Raw genomic sequence first — 25,903 nt, forward strand, 5'->3', positions numbered from 1 at the left:
AGGGTCACATATTCGCAGGCGCATGGATCTCACGGTAACGCCCGGGAGATTGTGATACCGGGAATAAAAACTTGAATAAAAGAAACCGCACGCATTTAACTGTATGGTAGTAAATATGTTAAAACAATAGTTAATCGTTGCAAAGTAATCCAAATCTGAGAAATGAATACCAGGCGACTGCCATTATACACACACAATATAGTGCAATACATAATAATACACCAGGGGAAAATTTAAATTGTCAGTAAAGTTAGAATGCTATTTTGGTCACGGACAATCGGACATGTATTTCAATGTGTTACATTTTCGAAAACATTTTTATAGTTCATCCAACAAAACAAAAAAACCAACAATATTGGCAACGTTAAATTTTGCAACGGGATAGGGCAGTTTATGCCAAATGTTAGCAAGCCAAAATGACAAGTCGGTAGGCTTTCATTTAAATGGCGAACTAACAGTTAAAACTCCCTACGCAATATGCCACTTAGTGCCATGATGACAGGAAACTTGACGCTGTGTAGTGGATATCGTCATAGAGCGTACAATAGAAATTGATCGCTACTGTTGCAGAAGTGACTTATTTTTGGATCGTGCCATTATTTAGAAAATGTCTGTGAAAACATCAGCAGACTGAAAATGAAAAAAATAATTGTTTGCAACATACTGGCGAAATGGCTGTAATTCCCTATCAACAATAACTAGTTAAATGTTAACGATTTTGTAGTTAACACAAGTCCTGCTGTCTTTCGCTTGTTCTTTCAGCCTTGTAGTTCCAAAGGGTTTTGGGCTAACTATAGAACCAAGCCACGCGGCGAGTGGACAAACTTCCAGCACAAAGCGACAACAAAACAGCCCTCCCATTGCGAACGTGGCTTAGTTTGAAGTGGTTTGAAGCGACTGGCCAAACATCGCACAAGGCGACTCGCAACACATTTTCACAAACACCTTTCCAATGGCGGTGCTGTGACGGCGATTGTCGCTGTGTGTAGAGGGCGGGCGCAAGTCGCAAAATTCGCACATCGCAAACTGCTGACTGGTACAATTTCTACACGTCGTCGTGCCGCGGCTAAACCTACAATCATCGTTACGTGTCATTAACGTGCCGAATCTAGCACGGGTATTGTACGACAAGCGTTATTGCGATGGCTATTTCATAACACAATACAGCCAACTACAAATATGGGTGTAGTTTTTTCTACAACTTGAACAAGGATTGGTTAAAATCGGCATAAGTTGGCAAATTTAATCATTGAACAACGGACAACTACAAATCTGTACACTTTATACGATAGAGTTCTGGCTATATATTTTGGACAGGTTAACGCCTTTAAATATGCATTAGATTGTTGACATAAGCCAAGGGAGTAAAGAGCAAGCAGAACGCGCTAAAAGAGCAAGCCCCCGATTAGAGGGTAATTAAAGCTGCTACAATCGTCATGTAAAGTAAACAAAAATATCTAAACAAAAAAGTGCTTTGCTCACCGTAAGTGTAATAAATATCGCGTTAGGCAAAACTTACTTTTACTTAGCAAGGGAAACTCCAAAACGAGCTACAGGAGCGATCGTCATATTGCAGCTAGATTATAAATGGGAAGTGAATAAAAACGGTTAAGGCGTGCTTACCAATGAGCTCGTGCCGTTTACGGTGATGTTCGATATCTTGGAACACTCTTGGCCCGGCGCCAACTTCAACAGTCGATTTCCGATGAAACACAGCGGCCTGGGAAAAAGAAAAACACCAACATGGTTCACTAGCGTAATAAGAGGAAACTTTGTCTTTCTTCGTCTCCTGTGTTTTTAAGTCCATGGCAGTCGCACAATAGAGCGATTTCGCATTACCGCGTGTTAACGCAAGCATGTCACTCAAAACCCGGTATTATACCAACTAAAACGATCGATTTACATAGCATTTTATTTCGTCGCGGCAAAGGAAATGACCTCAGAAGGTCTGATGCATAAACGTCAGCGATTTTGTGTTGCTAGGAGACGTACGTCTATCGAGGTTACTGTACCTTTACTGCAGACAAGGGGTTAAAATGGTAACGCTGATTTTGACCGTGTGAAATTTAAAATTGTTACAAAATTTCAAAAGAACACAAACTAATATTATGTATGAGCAAGGCTTTTTAGCTAAAAGTAGTTTTTTAAGTTAGTAATAGGTCGATCATTATAAGTCATTAGCTCGGCAAAAGGATGGGATGTTCCGGTTTGTTTTCCACCCGGAGTGGGAACTAATGAGTGGAAAAAGATGTTATAACCATTCTGTAGAATAGCCTATTACAATTGCGTAATATAGTATATATCGTGAATAAAAGTCATAACAACAAGACTAGAAGACACACCTCGACGCTGACATAGATTTGGTAAGCCAAACTTAAGGCCCAATTGCACAACCTAATATTTTTATATCAGGCGTTTAGGGCAGACGGATAAACCTAATAACTGAGCCCGGCAGCGCGCGCGCGATCAGCGACCCGGGATGTGCACGCGAAAATGCGCAATAATTTTGCGCACATTCAAACTGTCTTAAAAATGCTTTAAAAAATGTGCGCACTAGTGTGCGCACATTTTTGAGTTAGAGTTGCATCCGCATTACCTATCTCAAAATGTGCACACATTTTTTACATTTTGGCCTGCACATTGGGCAAAAAATGTTCGCATCCCCGTATCGCGATCAGAGCAAAGCGAAGCGGGCGCACACTTACTCGATGTTGGGCTGCGTGAAGGCGGAGGCGATGACCCCGGCGTAGATGGAGAGAATGGAGATGACGACGCAGGCGAGAAAGAGCGAGGCGAACTTGTTGACGTACTTGACGCCGACGAAAACCAGCAGCGACATGACGATGAGAAAACAGGTGCCGTAGACCCGGTAGTTGTTGAACAGCGCCGCCTTGTTCTCGGGCCCATTGAAGTCGCCGAAAAGCGTCATGACCGGGGCAATGTAGGTCTGCGGGGGAAAATGTACAAGGATGGATTAAAGCAAAGTCAAAATAGCTAAAAGCAACGGCAAAATCGAAGTATTGCGAGGACATTTGCGCCCAAAACGCCAAATTTAGTACGGAACGAGTAAGACTTTTAAAGCACACATAACAGTAGGTAGCGCTTCTAAGGTTTCGAGTAAATCTTTATTCATTTTCAACATGTCTACTTTAAACTGGGCTTGCTACGTCTACGTCTAACGTCTAAAAAAACTAGCTATAGAACCTGTAAATTACTAAATTTTTAACCAGCGGTAAATTAACGGTTTATTGGGGCGTATTTTTTTGGTATGAATTGCTGAATGTAACCCTTTTTTGCAGTTGTCGCTCATTTTATATTCCCAGCTAACCTTACTTAAATATTTTAAAGCGGCCTCAATATTGTTACATAGACAAGACAACCCATTTGTTGCTTTGTTTTATCCGAAATAATCACCAATACCAATACTTATATATAGTTAAGTAGAACAGTAATCGACATTTTACATCTATTCAAGTATTAGAACAATCGACCAAAAGAAACACAATCAGGCAACCGTATAATTAGATATAGCCTTTAAGTAAATTCTGAAGTGTCTAAAACTTGCATAGCAGCCGTTGTACGTTCAACTCCACAGCGTTACGACATTCACCGGTAAAGATATTTTTGAGTAAAATCGTGAACTCAAGAGTCGACAATTTTTTGTATCTTTATGTTAAGACGAAACGTGTGGTATGGTGTGGTAGCAAATAATAGTTGTCAATACGTATAGGGAGTCACGGCATTCTGTCTGGCGCATCGTTAAAGCGAGAAGCAGTTAAAAACAAATTGGCACGTTGTGACATGCATCCGATCGACTTAAACAACAGACAGCGGCACAACGTAAACGATATGATGTTGCGCGACCTGTCGCCACTAACAACAGGTGACGAAACAACCAACTGCGATGCATTGCTGGGTAGCGTTTTTACGGAGCTGTTTGTACGTCACACGCACTCCCCTCGTGGATTCGAAATCCACGCAGACGCACGACGCCATTATGTTATATGGAGCACTTGGAATGCGGCTAGATTTGATTAATTTTTGTACAATTTTTTAGGATCAAAATCTTGCAATCGAAACATGCCGTCGTGCGCAACTCAAACATTGTTTTAAATTTATTGAATTCGGAAGGTGGCTTGTTGTTTTCAAAAGAGACTCACAAGTTGTAGTAAGTGTCCAATTTAGCGAGAAACAAGTATGCACAAGCCTTCCAGTGTTAAAGTCTTTTAAGACACAACTTTTAAGAGTATTAAATTACAGCGTAGTGCGAAAACACAAACTTAATAGTTTACATTTTGTTGGGCTAATTGACAACCCTTAATGACAGGGGCAGTGATTTCGCGTTGTTGCCGAACACTAGTAATTCGTTTATAATACAAATGGTATCTATATTTTAATTTAGTAATTCTATATTTGAAACCTATTTTGCTAGCGTACCTCGATCAGTATTCTAATTTGAAACTAATTAGTTGTGGCTGTAACGTACATTTACAAACGTTAAGTTGTAAACATGTTTTCTTGTCGAAGACACCATATAGATATATTTACCAATGCATTATTTTCTTACCTTTTTTCAAAATGTATACAAGGAGTCATCCGTGACTATACTATTCCTAGCTAGCATGTTATTTTGCCGAGGTCACCAATAAGCAAAAATGCTGTAGCAAAACGAATTAATGGATAGCGTATGTAACGCAGACTTCTCAATTATAAGATGCGTACTTAAACTTTAGCCATGACCATGCCGCGTTTTTCGTAACAATCAATCACCCAAACTTAGTTCACGCCTCGGTCACGAAGAACTCATCAACGAAGGTCGCACCGGGTTGCCGATGGGATTAAACGGATCAGACAAAGGGGCACGGCCTTTAAATTAAAGCGATGTCCAATCAGGTGGTCTTCCCGGCGGGGAGCAATGCCAGCTGAGGCGCGTAATAGGCCGCCAGCAACGAGGTTTGATGAAAATCGAATAAATTGCCGTGTCAAAGGGTTGGACTCTCTCCCAGCGACAAGCAAGAGATTATTATCGACCTGGAACTTCAGCCGGCAAACTCTGATGCCAAGTTGGCAGCGGGAGGGAGCGATCGGTTTATTGCGCCATAGTTAGAGTACTCGCGGGGATGAGAACTGACGCGAAGGTTATCGCCAAACATGTGGCGATACAACGGCTGAAATTAAGGGAAGGTGGTAACGCGTTTGCCACCTTAGCGCTGTGATTTTTAAAACTTTCAGGTGACTACCATTTTGGAAAGCTAACTACGCTGTTCACGGTCTGTGGTTTTGTGTTACTAAGGTTGAATATCGTGAAGCATACCTTTAAATTAAAACAGTAAAAACGCAAAATAATAAAAAAATATTTTATCAAACCATACAACGGTAAGCATCGCATTTTTATTACCCACTCGGAACCAATCATATGTCTAAAATAATGATGGAAAACATTAATGTACTGTGTGATCATAGTGAGTAATGCAGTCAGGTGGCTAAAACGATCACGCAATATACTAAAATAGTCAAAAAGAATGTCCAGACAACAAAAACACGGCAACGGGTACCTATGGAAACGGATTGCGCACTGATCCTGGGATTTCCAATTGGATGTAGTTCCAGCTTACCAGGCAACTTTATAAGTTTGTCCAAGATCGCGCGGTTTCTTTTGAAAACATTGTACCCGGAATATTTTCACTGACGCAGTAGCCGTGCGCGACCGAATCCTGATCGCGCGGTTTTCTTTCAACGCTCGCTGCTTGAACTCCTGCTTCCGCGTAACGGCAAGCGTCCGATTGCGATGGATTTATTTTTGGTCGCGATAGCAAATCTATTCTCTTTGCCTAAGGTCGCGACGTGTTTGGTTTGGTTTTGGAACAATGTCGGGGGGTAAAACTAGCAACGCCGCAATAATTAGTTGTCCAAGGCCGTTTTTCAAATGGAACAAAGGCCGATGGCTTTCTACGCAGTAAAACACGACGTGCAGGGGCGGGTACCTCGGACCCACCAGAAAGTTTACTCTAGTTTTGTCGCGTCAGTAAAATTTCAATCGGCAGAAATTTGACACAAAACTAATCGCGCGTATTATTGAAATACGACGAGTTAGGTCTTCCGGTGATAAAAACAACCGCATAAGCAGTTTTAATTCAAAAGTTGCGTGGTGACAAAACATATTTTTTTGAACTATTACGTGAGAATTAGTAAACAAAAGGAAATACCCAAGTGTAACCAAAATAAATCTATTACCACCTCGAATATGGTCAGAATACAAAACACCTACTACATAAACTTTTGGTGTGGCGGATATAAAAGAAATGTTTTTTATTCAACTGAAATACGTTGCTTGGTAACATGAAAACGGCCTCGTGCTACGGCGAGCCATAAATAATCCAGCAATTTCTTAGCTTTTCTGTTACACTCGAAGATTAGACAGCAAACTTTTTTCGAAACTTTTCTTACCAGCAGGATTTCCACGGCTCCCAGAATGTACATGGAGGAGGCGAACGTGGTGCCGAGGTAGAACAAGATCCCCACGGCACCCCCGAATTCGGGCCCAAGGGCGCGGGAGATCATGAAGTAGGAGCCCCCGGCGGGTACAACACCATTGGTGGCGATAGCGCTCATTGAAATCGCTGTTAGCAGGGTCTGCAAAAAATAGGGAGGAACTCGACCTGGGTCTATCAATGAGGGGCCGCGTTTAATATGAAGTTGTACCGTTAACAGCACTAATTTGAAAGCAGGGCAAGATATTTCAATGGAGCTATGCGTGCGTCCTGAATCATTAAAGTTGTAAGAAAAGCATGGTAATAGCTTAAATCAAGCAAAGAAAGCTTTCCTTATTTATTGTCGTGACAATGCGTCAACTAGGCATCGTGGTTAATCAATTAGTTTTGCCCTTAAAATCGACGCCCCAATACCCTTGCACCGCGATAAGATCATGACCGCAACTTTGAGCAAATCCGGTCTTTAGTACGACGCCTAATTGCGTTCACATTGCAATAATTGCCAGATTAGCACGGATATATTGCCCGTAGCAGTCCTAAACGAGTATTCGAACTAACAGACAGGAAAACAGATTGTGGATTAAACCGATCAGCGAAATTTAAAGCCGACGACGCCGGGGCTTTATGGGTTACATTTCAATGGCTTTAGGCAGGCGCTAATCGCCTTTAAATTAGCGACGAGGGTGTTTATTGCGACGACATTGAATTCCAGAGAATTGTCCGACGTGCTTGGTTGTATAGTGCGGTGTTTAATCGTGTATTTTAAGAAGTTAGTTCAAAACAGGGAAAATTTAATAACGATTTTTTTAAAATAGCGTTGTGTAGCTTATAATCCATGCTTGTCATATAACGTTAAATATAATCATTATGACCGATTACACTAACGCTTTAGATCACAAAAGTTACAGTATAGCCCTGCTTTCGAGGCAGTTATCTTTCAAACGTTTTATTTAAACAGTTTTTACTAAAAATGCGGCACAAAACATTTCCCAAAAAAAGCTGAAAAACAACTTAAGCAGTAATTTGATCGAAAAAGCATAACGGGTATATCACGCTTTTCCACAAAAAGCAACAACCATTGACGAATAATGCGCTCACCGTTGAACAGCAGAGAAGTACGATAAAAAAAGATTGTAGGATGCCCGCTAGGCCGACGATCCAGCCAAGACGCACGAAGAGAATAACGCCCAGGATATTCTGCACGCACGGCAGGTACACCCCCATGATTGTGCTCATCTTGAATATCTGCGTCAAAATAAAAATATGATTTTCAGCGCTATTTTAAATAAAATAAGAAATTAACGTTTGCACTTCAGATTAAAAATACTTTTCATGAATGACCAATTTAAAACGTAGTGAGTTCAATCTTACCTTAATGTAAAAGAAAAAAAACTTACAGAATGGGCTGATAATGAACAAAAGCAACAGTTTAAATGAAATTTGAACAAAAGAAACTTGCCTGTGTTGTCTTTCCTTTTCCTTCTTCTTCCTTTTCGTGCTCCTTTGCACCTTGTGGTAAATTGGTGTAGTTTGCCAGCGCACCAAGTAGGGTAGCAACCCTTGGGCGTTCCTGCATCTCATCCTAGCACAAAACATATTGCTTTTACACTTCAAATAAATAACAATTAGGCTTCTATATGTCAATATACATGAAAAACTAGTGAAGAAAATAACCCGTACTTCGTAAAGGGCAAAGTGTCCTCCTGCCTCTGCATTGCCAGACTCTGGATCAACCAGGACCGATTTCTTCTTTCCATTGTCTGCAATAAAATATTATGTTACTTCTACATTAACAATGTGTTTTTGTGAAATATTTCTGCTATGTGCCAGCCAAAAACTTTATAACTAAACATGAAGATGTTTGAATAAATACACTAACTTACATGACAGCCTTCTGGTCAAAGATTTTAAAGAGGCCTTTCTACTGGTTGATGGTGCCGACTGGCGTCGTTCTAAAGCTTCTGGGGTACCAATTTCACTAACATCATCTGAAAATCGAACACCGCCCATAGGTAGCTCTTTATTTATACTAGACATTGCTTTGCTACATTTAACTGACTGAACTTTGTAATGTAAATAAAGCTACAAACACCTTAAAAACAAAACTTAACTGTAAGAAGTTGGTCCGCTAAATAATTTTACTCATTTTCCAAAGTAACATAACCTATAGTTTCACCAAATTTAAAGAGACCATTTTGAAAAACTAGTCTGTTCCAAATCTTATCACAGTAAAGTGATAGCCTGAAAGTACACCATGAATAGCCATTTAAACTGTAACACCAATGCTGTATTGCCCCCATCCTCTTAGACTGGCCACTGCTTAATGGAACACACTGAGTCCTACCCAGCTGTTTAATATAAAGGCAGGCCTGAATTTTTTCACACTTTCCTGCACTCATTCTATGCACTCCCTGCTCTGACCTATGATTGCCCAATGCTCAGTCAGTGTGAGCATGGCAGCTATAAAAGAGAGGGACAGCCAGACACTCCCACATAAGGGGTAAATAAGTCAGTGTGAATACACATACGAGCCAAAAGGCAATGGTATTCATTGGCGTTAAATCATGTGAATGTTTAAGAATTAAGTTCTTTGCAAATAATCAGCAATCAGATTCTAGTAAGTAAGATTTCTAGTTATGCTAATTAATATTGATAACAAAGCAGCAAAGAACTTCAACGTTTAAAATATCAAAGAAAATCAAGATTTTTGTGACCAGGTAATTAAAAATGAATGGTAAGTTGGAGAACACTGATATATGTATACATCGTTAGTAAATCAATTATACCGAGAAAATACCAAACAGTTGAATCGAAAAAATGGTAGTTTATTTGCAGAATACCAAATTACAAACAACTGTATTTTATAACAATTAACCTCACCAGCACAAACTAGTAAATTATTAAATTAATTTAGTGCAGTTCTAGTACAAAAACATATTTCCTGTTTTTTAATCAGTCAAGACGAGTCAGATTAAAAGGCAATAAACATGACAACAGCTATTATTAATATACCAATGAGGATAGCCTTTTCTGAAGTTTCTGCTTTTCTTTTGACGAAAGAAACGGAAAAACCTGCAAAAAAACATTACACCTAAATTAAGGTATTTATATTTCCTTTTTAAAATTTTATGCTTCAGATGTACACCGACACAATTTGTCTGCATATATATAATATTTAGGAAAAATTTTGTTTACATGTATAAACAATAAATAAAGGTACTAAACACCTAACTGCTAGCATTTAGTAAATAATACATAGTGTACTTACGATTTCCACTTGAACTTCTATCCGATTGGAAAACTGTTCCAGCTATATTCTCATATCCTGACTTTGCAGAAGCGGCAATATTCTCAAAAACTTGTGATGCCATTTATTCAAGCAGGTAAAACAATTTATTGCACATGGAATAATTTAAATAACTACAAAGTTCGCATTTACTAGGTTGCTACATGTCTACCCTAACAAGACAAAAAGCCCCATGAGACAAGAGACAAAAACTACAACATATTTAAAAAAGCCTTAAAGAAGCCATATTTAACTGTACGTGTTCTCTCTTTTAATTTCACATAAAGATCAGTTTTATAGTGTCAGATAAAGACAAAATAACACTTTGGTAACTCACAGGTATACGTTATATTGTTTGCCACTTATAATACCTAGGTAACAGAACTTATCTCATCAACACGTCTGTATAAATCCACCTCACAGTAATAGTTTCAAGACGCACATAAATTTACAGCATCTAAGCGTCACACTTGTTTATGATATACATAACGCATCGATTAGGCAGATCCGGTTAAATCCAAGCCCGGCTAGCAGTTGGCAACTCCCGAGCACATTCATACTGACATAACACAGGAAGCCCGGTAAATAAGAGTAACTTTCTACCTTAAGCACTGCAGCAGATTCAATGCACATGACGTATTGAAACGGATTGATGGACAATCAAAGGCATTAACTCTTCAATCAGAAAGGCAGAAAATCAAAGATGCCACGTTGGCCTGTTCACGCCCACCCCATCGACTTCTGTCGCAATCAATCGATCTCTTTTTAGTTGATCGCTAAACAAAAGGCGAACAACTACACACACAGCCTTTTCCCTCAATTCTAGTCTGTCTGAAAAACGAGTACTGTTGGTAACACATTCGTGTGATTTCCAGCACGCCGGTTAATCAAACAGGGGCAGGGCTAACCAGGACGTTCTTAATTAAGACTCGGTATATCGCCGTACCTAACAGATAAACCTCACTCATCGGACAATAACTTCCATCTAACATTCTGCTTACAAACTAGATCTTTTCAAAAATAATACTCTGTTTGTGCGCTGCTGGCGAACAGCTGATAGTATTGATCACGCTGCGAAGTTGTTTCACTCACGCATGAAAAACAGTTTTAAAACGTCAGCGCAGGTCTTTTACACAGTCATATACTGAGCAGCAGCGCGAACGCTAAATGCCATAAAAACCAGCGCGGAGCTAGAAATAATTTAACGCTTTTGCAACCCAGCTTTTCTAAAAAATTTGCACCGTCTGTAAACGTCTTCCTTAAAAGGGTTAAGGTTACCAATTTACGGCAAATCATATTTAACCCAGTATTTCCCACTGTTGACAGGTCTTGGTTCAATAGAGATTCGCAGTGGCGTTTTCCACCTCTGCGTTGCGCAAGGTTTGTTGAAGGAGGCACCAAGGAGAAATGCCTGGAGCAGGGAAGGCGCCGCGGGCGGGCGCGAAACATACGTAAGCTCGCTTCTCTTTCTAAACGACGACTGCGTGACCGCGAGTAAACCCTTCGGGTAGGGAAAGCGGTGGCTGTGCGAATATTCTCCAGCAAATTCGACGCAAGTGCCGTGTTTACGTCATATGCAAGCTGTCACTGCATGGGGTGCTGCTTGTTGTGTAAACAACGCCGACGCTTCAGATCCAATCGTTTATGATTTATTGTATTTGATCACACCTATTGGTATTGACTGTACCAGCCAAAATTAGTTACAGTACTATCTTGTCTTGGTTAAACGACGCCATTTTTGTTGCTAATGATTTAAAGTAAATATCTTGCAAGTTGCAATAGTATTAAAAATATTAATTTGTTCAGACTCAATAATTTGTTCACACATTTGGCAAACAACTAGGTGAATCATATATATGTAAATTTCAGTTTTAGAGGGAAAATATGTGTTTTTAATCATATAGTTTTGAGCTTATAATTAATATATAACATTTTATTTAAATAGTTTGCTGACCTGCGATAGCAGCATTGATTTCTACATGTTCATTTGAAGGAATTATTTCAATTCTTGGTGGACTACTTTCAGCACCTGGTGTTTTCTCAATTAGACTCTTCCTAAAAAATATATGTTTGTGTTACAATAAAAGTAAAACACCATGACTTCACCAATCATTCTGCATAACTCTAATAACAACTTTTTTTATTACCTAATATAAATTTAACTGAACATTGAAATATACCATGTCATAACAATTACAAAATACAAAGCATTGTCTTACTTTTCTTGATTTGGTTGTTCAGCTATTGGCTCAGGTTCATTGCTTTCAGCTTTGGTAACAGTAAATCTTACAGTTGACATTTTTACTGATTAGATTATTGAGACAGCCAGCAATGGCTAAATGTTAAAAAAGTTTTAAATAAAAGGTTAAGTGTTAATATTAAAATTAATTAACATTTGTTTGGTTTGTTTGTTAATACAAGATTGTGCACTTTAACTATTAGGCTTTAGTAAAGATCACCAAACAACACTTTACTCATTAAATCTCAGCACAATTAATATCATTAATGCTAGATACAGATATTAAAACATATAACACCATAAATTCTGCCTCAATTAATAAACCAAATTCAAAAACTACCCCTTATTATTAACATTACTTGCGTTTTTGTTGTTTTTACTAGTTCACCATTTCAAATATATGATGCCCAATCCAATCATGTGACTTCATTTATAAAGCGCTTTCCTGTAACTTGACCCCTCACAACGTAAGCTATCCCACGTGCTGGCAATATCGATACACAGTCTGTGATAACGAACAACTGAGTTTTGTTTGTCTCGCTTTTCTGCTGATATCATCGCTATTCCGCCTTCTCACAAACCGGCACATGAATTAAATTGCGCACTCAGTTCGAATTATTACAAAATCTGCGGTGAAACGTGTGGAGCAACATCCCCACCGTGCGGAAAAAACTGAACAACATATAAACAGTTTACTAAACTACAGAGCATGCATTTTATCCTGAATTAGTTAAAAAAAACATAATAGCAAATTATTGTGCTATAGCATTTATTTGATTAAGTTTGCAAAAAAAATAATTCGTTTTAGAAGATATGGTAATAATTCACAAAAGCAACTAGGCTGAGTCTCGGGTTGATTTCAATAAAATAACCGCTATTTTAATGAAATTGCCTATAGTAGGTTGATTGTTTTAGTGTTATACAAGTCTACAATTAGGTTACAACAGTAAAGAGACAAGACGGCAGTCACACAACTTCTACAAGTTTGTTTAGGTTCACAACATGTGTATGGTAGGCTACACTGATGACTATTGGTACGCCAGGTCTTTCTAGACCAGTGTTTAGCAGCCTTTTGGCTTGCGGCACCCTTCATAAATCATAAATAGTTCGCGGTACCCTTGCTCGTATTTTTGCTGGGTGGTTAACTGTCGTACGTTGCAATAAACGAGATAGAAACAAACATCAACTGTGCAACATGGTTGAAAAACCTTAACTTTTGTCACTTTTATCGTACACAAAAACTTGTATCAAGAAGCTTACCAATACACCAAAAATTGGGTTCCTTAAGAATTTGAAATATCTTTCGACACTCTTGAGTCTTGAGTGTTAAAAATAGCACCCTGGCCTAGAGTGCCGCGACCCCGGTTGAGAACCACTGGTCTAGACTGTCCGCTAACAGCTTGGAGGTCGACAGTTGCGTGTCAATAGGGTTGGCACGCCTACAGAAAAAACCTTTGTTGTAGGCTATAGTTAAGACGCGCTAATGGAGTATGGCCCGAAGTTTATTTAAAATTTTATTAAAATTTCCCTCTTTTTGTGATGTATAACAGTAGTTTAATTTTTTTTTAATATTTAGGAATGTTTTAAGTTTACTCGTGTAATGGCATTCGGTCAAAATGCCTGTACCCATTTTTTAGTATAGGCCACGTTTCTCTAATACGTGTGTATCATCCGTGTGTAAGTGCACGTCAACGCCATTTTTTTAAATTGATGCAATTTAGCAAGCAACCAAATAGCAATGTTGCGTGTGTTGTTTCTCAAATGGAAAGACTAAATACTGGACTATAGCGCCACAGTACGGCACTTGCCTAAGCATGTAATAGACCGGCCCTACATAGGCCTAATGAAAATATATTTTGGCATACGGCCCGCATCTGCCAGAAATAATTTTTTTGTACCGTGGCGTTATTTTATAGTGAACACGTGATCCTGTGTTTCTTAACGGCGTCTAAACGTAAGAAATGGGGCTTGAAGTGAAAAATTGCTTATTGATAAAACATCCACATTAAATGCGATATTTTGCGAACTCCACCTAAGTTTTGCTTGGTTAAACGAACTGTAAGAAGGATTTAAGCTTAACCCATAAAAGTTTAAAAATGAAAAATTGCTATAACCATTTTTAGGAATATTGCGACGACGCTCGCTTGGTACGCGCGCTCGTTGTTTCGTCTTTTTATCTCAGAGTATATTTTTTTAATCTGACAAATATATTTTAAGATACATATTTCTATATAAATTTAATTCCGTTTAAGTATTTTCAGTAAGGATAATGCTCAAAGTTAAAAAAATCCAAATATCAAACAGTCATAAGCAAAATCGTAATGTTTGGGTTGTACGATACACCAAATTGTATACCGGCTTCCTAAGATATACCAAAATAGAATTAAGATATTTCACAATGGCGTTGAAGGTTTTTTGTTATTGTCAAGTTAAGAACCACTGCTCTTTGCTCTTGGAAAAAAAATTATGTTTATATTTCTGAGAGTTTACCCTTTATCTCGCATTTAAAAGTGTATTATTTTTGGTTTGTCAAACTATAAGCTTAATCAGACCGTGTTTGCATATGCATAGTTTTAACATTTGGCTGTTGGAAAAGACTTACAAGCAATCGCACAAGAGAGCCATTTTTGTTCAACTCAAAAACGTTGAACCATCGTTGTACTGTCTCGATATCAGAAACAAATTTTATTTTAAAACATATTGACTGTAAACAACAAGGGGATGGGTGCAGAAATGACATTTGTATCCTATATTTATCAAATTGTAGTCTAAATAAAAATATTTGAAGCTTTTACTCTTGCCAAAATCATTTGGCTGGGACTAAACACATTTATTGGCAAAATAAATGTACTTTGAATTTAAATTGTTCAACTTATGTCAAAATATTTTCTTGTGCTGTGCCTTTTTCTAGCCTAACCTATGTGGTTGTCCCTGATCTTCGCCAGGGTGCTCCATTCTTAAGCCCGCATCTATATGGAACAGCCATTTAATCAAGCGTTCGAATTTTATCAGGAATTTAAAACCCATACACAGCTTCAAAATCTACGCCATAAAATCAAAAAAGCCTAAACATTTAAACTTTAAATTTTAAAGGAAAGGCAAACCTATTAGCACGGTTGTTTTTGTTTTATTATGTGTGGCCCGCATTTTTGTCGCCTGTACAAAAATATCAGATGGAGCGTATTAGCTTAATAAGTATGTGTTTTCACAACAGAATCTTGCTCTTCAACAGCATGCATAAAATTGACGATTAAAGTTCTAATTTTTAATAGCTTAAAAAGGAGAGCATCCCTTCGAACAACAATCAGTCAGCAAGGTCTAGGTCTACTCTAAAACTTTTAATATAATATGCATTCGCCTTATTAATGAATGGCATTATTAGTTTATCGATACAAAGCGTAGTATGTTGAAATAAACACTGAACTCGAAGAGTGCCGTCTAGGTTGCAATGCCATGGTCTATGGCAGAGTTTCTCAACCGTGGCTCTCGGCCCCCAGGGGGACACGGAGTGGTAATTGGGAGGCCACGGACATAACTCTCTAGCATATAGATAATGGTACTACTCTACCGTTTATGTTGGGTAATTGGAACCGATATAATTTATTCGTTGTATCGCCGAAAGTTTGGATTAACGCCGCCTATCGCTGTGGCGAAACAATTATTGTGCTGCATCAAATGCCAAAATGCCAGGTACAGTAGAGATTTCCTTGAAGGGCGTTAAGATACAAACAAACATGTCATTGTAAAACGAGCAAAGTTAGCTATACAGGGTTACTCAAGGTGACTTAAGGCCAAAATTCAGCGAGGTTATGCACCGCGTAATTGTCAAGTAATAGCAACACATCAATGGTAGTAATTACTTTGTATTCTTTGCAGCATATTACATAAATGCCTAACGTATAACATTTGCAATGAAGTAGGCCCATAACTAAAACACAACATTGTTTTCACTGCACTTCCTATATGGGCAAAAAATACGTTTTGGCAACAACTTGGTGTTTCTATCACGTTAATTATAATTATGTTCTTCTTTATTTCTTCGCGTGGTTATGCACTCTAATTTAAAAACTTCTTCAGGTGGCGGTTTTAGAAAGTTAATTATTTATTCGCAGGGGGCTACGAGGGTTGAGAGCATATAAAAAATCATGAATGTAAGCAGTTGTCTAGTGGCACTTTTTAATGCCGCAATATAAAAATACTTACGGTCGAAAATGGTAAAACAAGCAAATCCGTATTGACATTAGAAACTCTTCCTCGTCATTCGCCGCGCGTAACGTGTGCACTCTTGGATCAAATGTGAGAGCGCTATCGTTAAGCGGCAATAAAAAAGTGCATTCGTGTCAAGAACGCTACTCCGTCTTCCAGTCACCTTTCTTTGCTGCAGAAAGTCAAACAAGGCGAAAGCTTGACATCACCGGGACGAGAATTTATTGACGCGAACAGACGGTGTATTGCACAAGGTACGACGATATGTACACGACGGGCGTCGGCGACGGCATGTGTGCGTCAGGCCAGACGCTCCCATGGACTTTTCAAGCGCTGTGCTTTTTAAGAGCAATTTAAAATGGGTGGCGATCGGCGAATTTGGCGGGTCTGTTCGAAACGGCGAACGTTCGTCGTTTGGTGACGTTATGATGCAATTTAGGCCGTTTAATATGCACAAAACGAAATTACAGTTGTTTGGATCATTTGAATGCGATTGATACTTGTGCAAACACTACTAAAATCTTTTTCTTATGGTACAAAGCGTGTGAGGTACGACAACCAGCGACCGGGGCTACGTTAAGTGGGCGTCTGACAACACGCATCGAACTGCAAAACGGCGAATTCGCATTACCACTGCGCGCAAATGTAGAAACAAGTAAATTTAATAAAAACACGTTATATATATAATATATCGGTCGAAGTGACGCGACGGCACCGACACGATCAACACGAAGACTATGAACACAAATCGAAAAGGGGGAGAGATAAGTCGTAAAAATGCAACAACAGCAGTTCACCGGCGCCCGTCGGCGCTCACATGATGGGAATGTAGCTGTCGATCTTGGCCCGGTGCCTCTGCGCAATGCACTCGGCGATCCAGATGATGTTGCGGCACTCCTGTTCCTTCAGCTTGACGTAGGAGTAGAATACGCCATACTGGAATTGCTGCATGAAGCTGTTGAGGTTCATCAGCACCTTTTCGACAGAACAACAAAATAAATTACGGGGGTTCAGTGGTTGAATAATATGCGCCTTAAATTCAATAATCAAACAGAAGCCTTTTGCTCGAACTAATTAAACTGGTGCAGAAAAGTACAGTTTCATTTAGTATTCTCTTTCTAACTACTATGAGCATTGAGCACCAATAAACAGAGATTTTAAAAGTACAGAAAATACTTTCACGGATAGTAAAAAAATATATCTAAAATACCTCATGTTCGAAGAATCTGTCCTCTAAAGTCTTGTCACCAGGGTTGTTTCCAGTGCCCTCAAAAAGTGGCTTGTATTCCTACAAAATTAGTTGTTTTAAATAAACCATGCAAGACAATATTAATATTATACAACATTGCCATTTGCCTTGCATCAAAATTAAGAAAACTTCTGAAGAAATATACAGAGGTTAAGTAAAAAAAAATTGTTCTTCGATTAAGTTACCAATTATAATGTTGATATAGCAAAGCAAAATTGAAAACCTAAAAATAGAAATCAGTTGACTCGCATTTATTTTCAAAACACTATAGTGCTCTGAAGAATGACGTGAAATGTCATTTAGGCAAAGACAAAGATTGTAGAAACATCACTTACAGAGTAATACTCGGCGATGCGCTTCACTGTGTCATAGTCCTCTGCTTTTGACAGTTCAACCAAGCCATCTGGGTAAAGCTTGCCTCTTCTTGGGTACAGCTTGGCTCTGTCATCCTTAGATAGCTCTGTTCCGAAGGAGTTGATTGTGATGATAATGGCACGTCGATCAGCTTCAAACTGGATTAGTAATATTTTTAAATACAACTACACTAACCAACATGTCATTAGGTGTGTTTAGTAATCAACTACCTTATTTAAATATTCTGTCAAGTACATCTTGCGCAGTTGATATAACCATATTATGAATAGACTTGCAAATGATAAAACTTTATTTAAAATTCTATGGTGTTCTTATCTCATATTATTACTAACTATGTGAGATTTAGTTCACTATATTAACACATATATAATATGTATTTATCATAAAAAACAACAATGTGATGTTCAAGTCCACTTTTGGTATTTCAGATACACTACAAAACATGAAAAAAATCAAAAAAACTCACTGCCAGAATGTCACACATCACATCAGCAGTTGCACCGCCCATCTCCTTGCACCAATCATAAAACGACTCCAAATAAGCCTTGTAGAGCGTGTTTCGGATAATCTCTATGTTCATCTCATTTAAGTCTTCCTCAGAAATGCACTCCTGGAAGAAGGGAGCTGAAAACAAACAGTTGGTTACAAACTTGTTTTTTAATTTATATCATTCTAAACAAAGACTTCACCAACCAAATGTGAGTACCATAGGTAGAGTGTAAATAAAATTCAGAAAACATAGGACAATTATCTTGCTTTGGCATTTTTTTATATAGTGGTCCAGTATTTAACTTGAGATAATTTCAAATTGAAGGTAAATACATTTAAAAGTAGGGGTCTAGAGCAATGCTAAACATACAAGCCACAGTGATTAGTGCATTCAGACTAGATTCTCATAGTTTTCAACAACCCACAAATCTATATATACTTGGACCTAAGGCAATAACATTGCGATGTCATTTTGTTCTTAATCTTATTCCTCAGTTTCTTAATATATAAAATCTATCTTAGTTGTGTTTCAACAAACATTGCATAAAAGTTCCATACTTTTAATTATAAGCCTAGGAATTTGAGGTGTTTTAAACATTTTAGGATGGGCATAAAATTAAGCTTGAAGATAACAGGATGGGAACTGTTCAATTTTATTGCCTTTAGCAATAATAGTTCATTTGCTCTAGGCTGTCTTGACTTGTTGACTACTGTTGTTTTATAGGATATATTTAAAGATGTGCAATCAAAATTTTTCAACCATGTTACTGTGCCACAAGTCAAAAAAATGTTGTGCAGCACTGGTCTGAATGAATATATAACTGACATAAACCTGTAGTTTACCTAAGGGTGAATCAACGAGAATGGCATTGTACAGGTCAGCTGTCGTCGTGGCGATAGTCACTGTTTCCATTTGATCAAAATGTCCAAGCGGATGACACTTGGGTAGAAGTTCAGAAAGCTGGCGCTGATGAAGCGTTCCAGTGATCAGCAGGATAATATTGTCAATCATGTAACTGTATCTAAGTTCAGGAATTGGTGGATGTTAATAAAGTCAACTTAAACATTCATTATTACCGCATTTAAATAGCTAAAACATTCATGTGGCACTTTTTATTTTGATAGAAGATTTATGACAGAAAATTTTACATTTACACAAACTTTCATACTTAACGTAATCCAGGAAAGTAGCCATCTCATTGTAGGCATGATTTCTTATATATTCAAATTCAATAACAAGCTTTTCACGAAGCTTGTCGTCAATAACAGACACAGTAAGTGGTGATGGCTCATTTGCTAGAAAATGACCATAACCTGTTCCTTGAAGATGAAGTTTCAAATCTAAAATATATTAGAAACATTTGACATCAACTAGATGACAAAGATGTCAATTTTTCAATGACTTATTTGAACACAAAGAAGAAATCTTGGCTGCAGTGAGTAGTTTGTATAATATAAACGGACTCCGGCCATAAGACCAAGATATGAACAACACCAGCGTCAGAATAAAACCAATTCAGAATAAGGCCAAAATAAGACTAATACCTAATGGTAAAATACCTAATGGTATTAGTACGGTCCAAATCGAAATAAGTCCTAAATCCGTCGGAATAAGACCTTAAAAGTCTGAATCAGTCTTAAACAACACTTTAACTAACCCCAAACGTCGCCAAGTGCATCACTAACTGCCCTAATAATTTCAACGCTAACCCATGTTCTAACCCCGCCCATTAACCACGAATAACCCTAACCAGGACCAAAGTCCGGTGCCAAAACAGTGGCGCCCTGACGGCGCTGGTCAGACTAGGGTGTTCAAACATAGTTACCAAAACGGCCAACGCCAGACGGATGGCCCCGATTGTCCCATACCCTCTATGCACAGGTTTGGGCGTTATTTTGGTCTTTTAGGCCTTATTCCGGTGAATTTAGGCCTTATTCCGATGAATTTAGGCCTTATTTAGATGAATTTAGGATTAATTCAGGTGAATTTAGGCCTTATTCCAATGAATTTAGGCCGTATTCTGACAGATTTAGATGTTATTCAGACGATTTTGATCTTATGCTGTACTGGATATTACTGCGTATTTGGCTGTATTATGTCGTTGGTCTTAATACTACGGTTTTATAGATTTTTCTCCTTTAGGTATTGCTGCGTTTTAGGTCTTATTGTGTGTTCCCATGTAAACATCCTTTCTAATGGATGAAAACTAGCCTGCTCAAACACCACTTGAATACAAATCATGCCGACAAAAGGGCACATATGCTAGTTACTTAAAGCAACCTGAATGTACCGTACAATGCTTGGAAAAAAGTGGCCCTATTTACAAGAGGAAAGGAGGAATTAAAGCGTTGTATGAATTCACCCTCCTGGTGTACAGGTAAAATTTTGGAGTTGTCTAAATGTAGGTGGTAGAGGAACATTGTATAAAACAAACATATTGTATGCTAGTAGGTACAGTTTGAGATGCACTGCTATAGTTGGTGGCAGACGTACTTGCGAAAAATAGCCAAAACAACATAAAATACAGATGCCAAGGCTGCTAAGAGTGTGAACCTCAATAAAACTCAACTGGAATACAAGAATAAAAAGCAAAAAACAAACATTGAAGATAGTTTAGGTTTACTTAAAAAGTAATGAAAAACAATACATTTCACTAAAGCAAACCGTCATCTTTTCCATAGCAATACACCCTATTATAGAAAAAAAATTATAAATACACTCAACTATATACCTTCCAGTGTATCACACTGAGTAAGATGTCTGTAGTCTTCTTTGGTTAAGATTCCATTTTTAAATCCTCGCATCAAACCTTCCAGAAACCCATTGTCAACATTGAATAGCAATTCAGATAAATCAAAACCCATTCTAAATGTTACTAAAACAACAATTTACAAGAAATCTATAGAAAAAAATTAATACATTTTTTACTTAAAATTAAATATGAACCTACTTCTATCTTCATCATAACATATTTTAATTGCAATAGATGTTTTGAGATTCTGCAACAAAATTTATTTATTATTTAAAAAAAATATAAGTAAATAAATATTTAAAAGATTGATGGCAGCATCGCTTACTGCTTTACATATTTTGTCTTAAATATTACACTTAAAACTATTTTCTACTTATTTCAAATCGATTTACATTTTAAGGAATCAAGAATAATTTTACAAATAAATATAATAATTTGTGTTCTGAAAATATATATAATAATAATTTAAACAGGCCAAATATATATATATATATATAATAAAGAGGCCAAATATATATATATCTAACAGAAAAAGCATAGAAAAATTATTACTTGAGAATGTCAAAAGCTTTAGGAATTGCTGAATAAAACCTGAAAAAAGTGCTTATGTCGCAGACTTAAACAAAGAGAAAACTTGATAAGCCTTATTTAAACAGTCTGTTTGAAGTAATATTTTCCCATAGAAAAACTGCTGAACGTTGCAGTTCCTTACTTCTTTTGTTGAAGTTACGTAATATGTACATAACGTTCCTTCTTCCTTAGTGTAACCTTTATCAAGAAAGATTGAAAATTGCGACTCTGCCTTTACGCAAACCTCCCCAATAGCTTAAAAATTACTGATCCGAAACAGCTGAGTAATAATGCAAAATCATGTGATTGCAAAAATGCTCGTTCATGTGACGCATCACACCATAGATACACAATATTAAACTGGTTAAAAAATAGCATTTAGGTCAAATATTACTTAAAAAGCTCTTTAAGTATATATTATCTCAATAAATTCTATTTTATGTTAAAAAACAGTTAAATAAAATATAACCTTAAATAATTCTTCATATAATGGGGAATTTTAAAACATCCGTTTCGGTTCGCTAACTTCGTTCGTATATATAAGTTCTCGAAAACATGTGAGCGGCCTCATTCAGTCTCCACTTCCACCGTGTTGGTAGCATAACCTTAGTTGACGTATTTCACAAGCAATATGGCTCCAGGAAAATCACCGTACAAAGTTGGTGAGTGGTGCACTTGTATTATTCAGCTTATACGAGCCAATAGAAACCAGATGTTAATATTATGATTTTTGCAGCTGATATCAGCTTGGCAGATTTCGGTCGCAAGGAAATGAACATGGCAGAGAATGAAATGCCAGGATTAATGTCGTTAAGGCGAATGTACGGCGAGACTAAGCCACTAAAAGGTGCCAGGATTGCAGGATGTTTGCATATGACCATCCAGACTGCCGTTTTAATCGAAACGCTGCAAGTTCTTGGTGCTAAGGTGTGGTAAATTTTGTATTTTTATAGGTATCGTTTCTGCTTTGTCGTTGTATAAGTCGATTTTTAAACCTAATGGAATCTATCGATGAAGATGTGCTCTATATTTCACTAAAAATAGAATCATTCGTTAGTTGGGCATGTACATAACTTACATTACAGAAAATGACGCTGGTCTAGAATTTTATCACTTTTCCACAAGTAATAAAACGAGTTGTCAAAAAAAGAAATTTGCAAAGAACAAATAAATATAATAATAATAATAATACTTGACCCAGCGGTACGTTTACTTGCACCCTAACCCAAACACTTTGTGTTAAATAGTTGTGTGAATGTATGGTAGGATTTCACACCAGCGCCCTCAATAATATTTAAATATTTCATGTGTCCAATTTGTGGAAATATATAAGTGTTAAGACCTAGTGGCTTTAATGAAAAACAAATTTCTATGCTGTCAAATTCATGGCTCACATTGAACTGTTTTTTTTGGACTAGGTTCAATGGTCCTCCTGCAATATTTTTTCAACACAAGATCATGCTGCTGCAGCCATTGCTGCAACTGGCACACCAGTGTATGCTTGGAAAGGAGAAACTGATGAGGAATACGTTTGGTGCATTGAGCAGACAATCATGTTTGGAGATGAGCCCCTGAACATGGTATGAGTTTGGTAATCAATGTGAAGTAATAGGGTATTATGCATTTATTCTGTGTTCAATGTACACTACATTTTACAACGCCCATGGTTTGTGTTTTTAATTTTGTCCGTTATTTGCTTGTAGATTTTGGATGATGGAGGTGATCTCACAAACCTTGTTCACGAGAAATACCCAGAATTGACACCAGGCATCCACGGTGTCACTGAAGAGACCACTACTGGTGTGCACAACCTCTACAAGATGATGGAAAAGGGAACACTTAAAGCTGCAGCCATCAATGTAAATGACTCCGTAACAAAGGTAACAAAATATTTTCTTTAAAACAGCAATACTCTTAGGAAAAATCTTGTATTTATTTATTATTTTACTCATGTTTTCAGAGCAAGTTTGACAATCTGTATGGCTGCAGAGAGTCCCTTGTGGACGGCATTAAGAGGGCAACTGACGTGATGTTGGCAGGTAGACTTTGGAATTTAAAAATATACAATATAAAAAATTATACTATACAACTTTTTTATTCTGCCTGCAGATTAACTTTCATATAAAATAGTTCAATAATTTAGACTTTGTATAAAACTCTCCTTGCATTGCAGGTAAAGTTGCATTGGTTGCTGGATATGGTGATGTTGGAAAAGGTTCAGCGCAATCACTTAGGGCTTTTGGTTGCAGAGTTCTTATTGCAGAGGTTGATCCAATTAATGCCCTGCAAGCAGCAATGGAAGGTAAGAGAAATTTGTTCTCTAGCAGTTGATATAATATATCTGCTGATTGTATAAATACCTTTTTTTGTTTAGGTTATGAGGTTACTACAGTTGAAAAGGCAGCCCCTAAAGCTAACATAATTGTCACTTGTACTGGTTGTACCTCTATCATCACACCAGAGATTTTCCAGATGTTGCAAAACGACACCATTGTGTGCAATATTGGCCATTTTGACTGCGAGATTGATGTTGCATGGCTGACTGCAAATGCAGTTGAAAAAGTTGAAATAAAACCACAGGTAATATTGCTTATATGCTTAAGCAGGAGACCACAAACTAAAATCACCCTTTTTGTAGGTTGACCGTTTTAAGTTATCCAATGGAAACCACATTATTCTCTTGGCTGAAGGCAGATTAGTCAACCTTGGTTGTGGTACAGGACATCCTAGCTTTGTGATGAGCACCTCCTTTACAAACCAAATTATTGCACAAATCGAACTTTGGACCAACAATGCAGAGTACAAGAACTACAAACGTGGACATGTCTACATGTTGCCCAAGACTGTAAGTTATAATAGTTATCTGCGCTATGTACTCCTAATGTTTTGTGGGTTTGTAAATAATTAATTCACACCTGTTTTATAACCACAGCTTGATGAGCAAGTGGCCAGACTTCACTTGGACAAGCTCGGGGTTGAGCTTACAACCTTGTCACCATTTCAGAGCAAATACCTTGGAATTCCACAAAAGGGACCATTCAAACCAGAATATTACCGTTATTAAGTTCCAGAATATTACCGTTATCAATTCGCGCAGTTGGTTGAGAGTTCTAATCACTGGCAGTTTATATTAATACTTTGCAATTTTGTCTACCATGTGTATGATACATTAAAGAGATAGCTGTGTAAAAATGTGCCTGTACTCTCTTACTGCTCAATTTAATAAAATTAGGAAAAAATGTATTTGTGTTTGGTGTCTCATGACAAGGCAGATCGTCGGATGTGTGCACAAACTCATTTACGAAGTTTTTTTAAACTATAAACTCTTATAGGTTGGATATTAGGTGGTGCTCGTTAATGCTGATGGTACAAAAAATCTCAAGTTTTAGTGATGACAGACATTCAAATATACTAAGCAGAACATTGTTGTATAAATAAAGCGAGGGCATGTTTGGTCCTGCAATAAAACGACCTAGGACTATTACCACGATGTGACTGAATCTTGCAGAAAAATCCAAGTACGCCGATAAATGTTTATTTATTTATTTATCGCGTCATGCCTGTGGACTGTGCGAGAGAAGCGCACGCTAATTTTTTCGTGTATACCGCAATTTTTCTCCTAATGGCTTTAAGTTTTTTTTTTTTAACAAATAGTCCTCTCTATAAGTACTGCATGTCCAATTAGACAAACCGAAAAATATACAAAGTAAAAGCCTTCTTTTTGAATTTTTAAAAGTTTTTTTTTAAGTTTTTAAAAATTGAAGTTTTTTTACAATATTCCATGAAGCACTATGATGCGCCTCCAAAACCAAATCCGAGTTCTAAAATGGTTGGCTACGACGATAAGAGTAAATGAAGGGTCGTATTTTTTACGTGTATCGAATATCGAGTGCGAGAGAGACGAATTTGTGTTGTGTGGGTGGCGTCTAAAAGCTCATGATTGGGATTATTATGTTTTCTTTGGTATTGAGCGACCGAACGTTTGAGATGATGGCATTACAATGACGTCACAAATTTACGTTATAAAACAATTTTACATTGTTTTGTTCTCGAAAAAAAATACCTGAAAAAATTGGACAAGCAATGTCGTAGTGCACGTAATTCAAGAAACGTGGTGTTCTCGAAACAACCGATGTGGTATAGCCTAATGAAACAAAAGCAAGTTTATCGCGCGAAACGCTAAAAAATGCTTTATTGGGGTTTAGTTGGCGAATCGTTTACGGTACGTAAGAAGTGTACTTAATG

General features: G+C 37.5%; 3 protein-coding genes across 4 annotated transcripts in view; 1 reads left to right on the forward strand and 2 right to left on the reverse strand.

Annotated features, from left to right (window-relative positions):
• LOC146161105 (solute carrier family 12 member 4-like) overlaps positions 1-12,107 on the reverse strand; it is a 28,012-nt gene extending 15,905 nt beyond the window's left edge. The window contains exons 1-8 of one of the 2 annotated variants that reach the window (XM_083384464.1): positions 11,997-12,107; positions 11,732-11,832; positions 8,172-8,251; positions 7,951-8,073; positions 7,590-7,736; positions 6,448-6,633; positions 2,706-2,947; positions 1,624-1,720 (exon numbers count right to left, since the gene is read on the reverse strand). In XM_083384464.1, coding sequence (XP_083240590.1) covers positions 1,624-1,720; positions 2,706-2,947; positions 6,448-6,633; positions 7,590-7,736; positions 7,951-8,073; positions 8,172-8,251; positions 11,732-11,832; positions 11,997-12,076 — 1,056 coding nt within the window. In that variant the 5' untranslated portion in view covers positions 12,077-12,107. Of the gene's footprint in view, positions 1-1,623; positions 1,721-2,705; positions 2,948-6,447; positions 6,634-7,589; positions 7,737-7,950; positions 8,074-8,171; positions 8,252-9,503; positions 9,564-9,759; positions 10,020-11,731; positions 11,833-11,996 lie in introns of those variants that run through there. The other variant, XM_083384465.1, reaches the window with a different exon arrangement.
• Positions 12,108-16,294: 4,187 nt separating this feature from the next.
• On the reverse strand, positions 16,295-21,230 carry LOC146161106 (V-type proton ATPase subunit d-like). Its single transcript, XM_083383419.1, has 7 exons — positions 21,068-21,230; positions 19,505-19,676; positions 19,179-19,357; positions 18,313-18,470; positions 17,807-17,983; positions 17,433-17,510; positions 16,295-17,197 (listed from the first exon to the last, which is right to left on the reverse strand). The coding sequence occupies exons 1-7, from the start codon at positions 21,198-21,200 to the stop codon at positions 17,036-17,038; spliced, it is 1,059 nt and encodes a 352-aa protein (XP_083239545.1). The 5' UTR covers positions 21,201-21,230; the 3' UTR covers positions 16,295-17,035.
• Positions 21,231-22,229: 999 nt separating this feature from the next.
• LOC146161107 (adenosylhomocysteinase-like) lies at positions 22,230-24,901 on the forward strand. The gene is made up of 9 exons (XM_083384466.1): positions 22,230-22,320; positions 22,395-22,585; positions 23,077-23,238; positions 23,362-23,538; positions 23,619-23,697; positions 23,832-23,960; positions 24,033-24,238; positions 24,297-24,503; positions 24,591-24,901. Exons 1-9 carry the CDS (start codon positions 22,290-22,292, stop codon positions 24,720-24,722), a joined length of 1,314 nt encoding a protein of 437 aa, XP_083240592.1. The 5' UTR covers positions 22,230-22,289; the 3' UTR covers positions 24,723-24,901.
• The last annotated feature ends 1,002 nt before the right edge of the window (positions 24,902-25,903 follow it).

This window comes from Ascidiella aspersa, chromosome 3 (assembly GCF_963924565.1).
Source record: "Ascidiella aspersa chromosome 3, kaAscAspe10.2, whole genome shotgun sequence".
In the NCBI taxonomy this organism is placed as follows: domain Eukaryota; kingdom Metazoa; phylum Chordata; class Ascidiacea; order Phlebobranchia; family Ascidiidae; genus Ascidiella; species Ascidiella aspersa.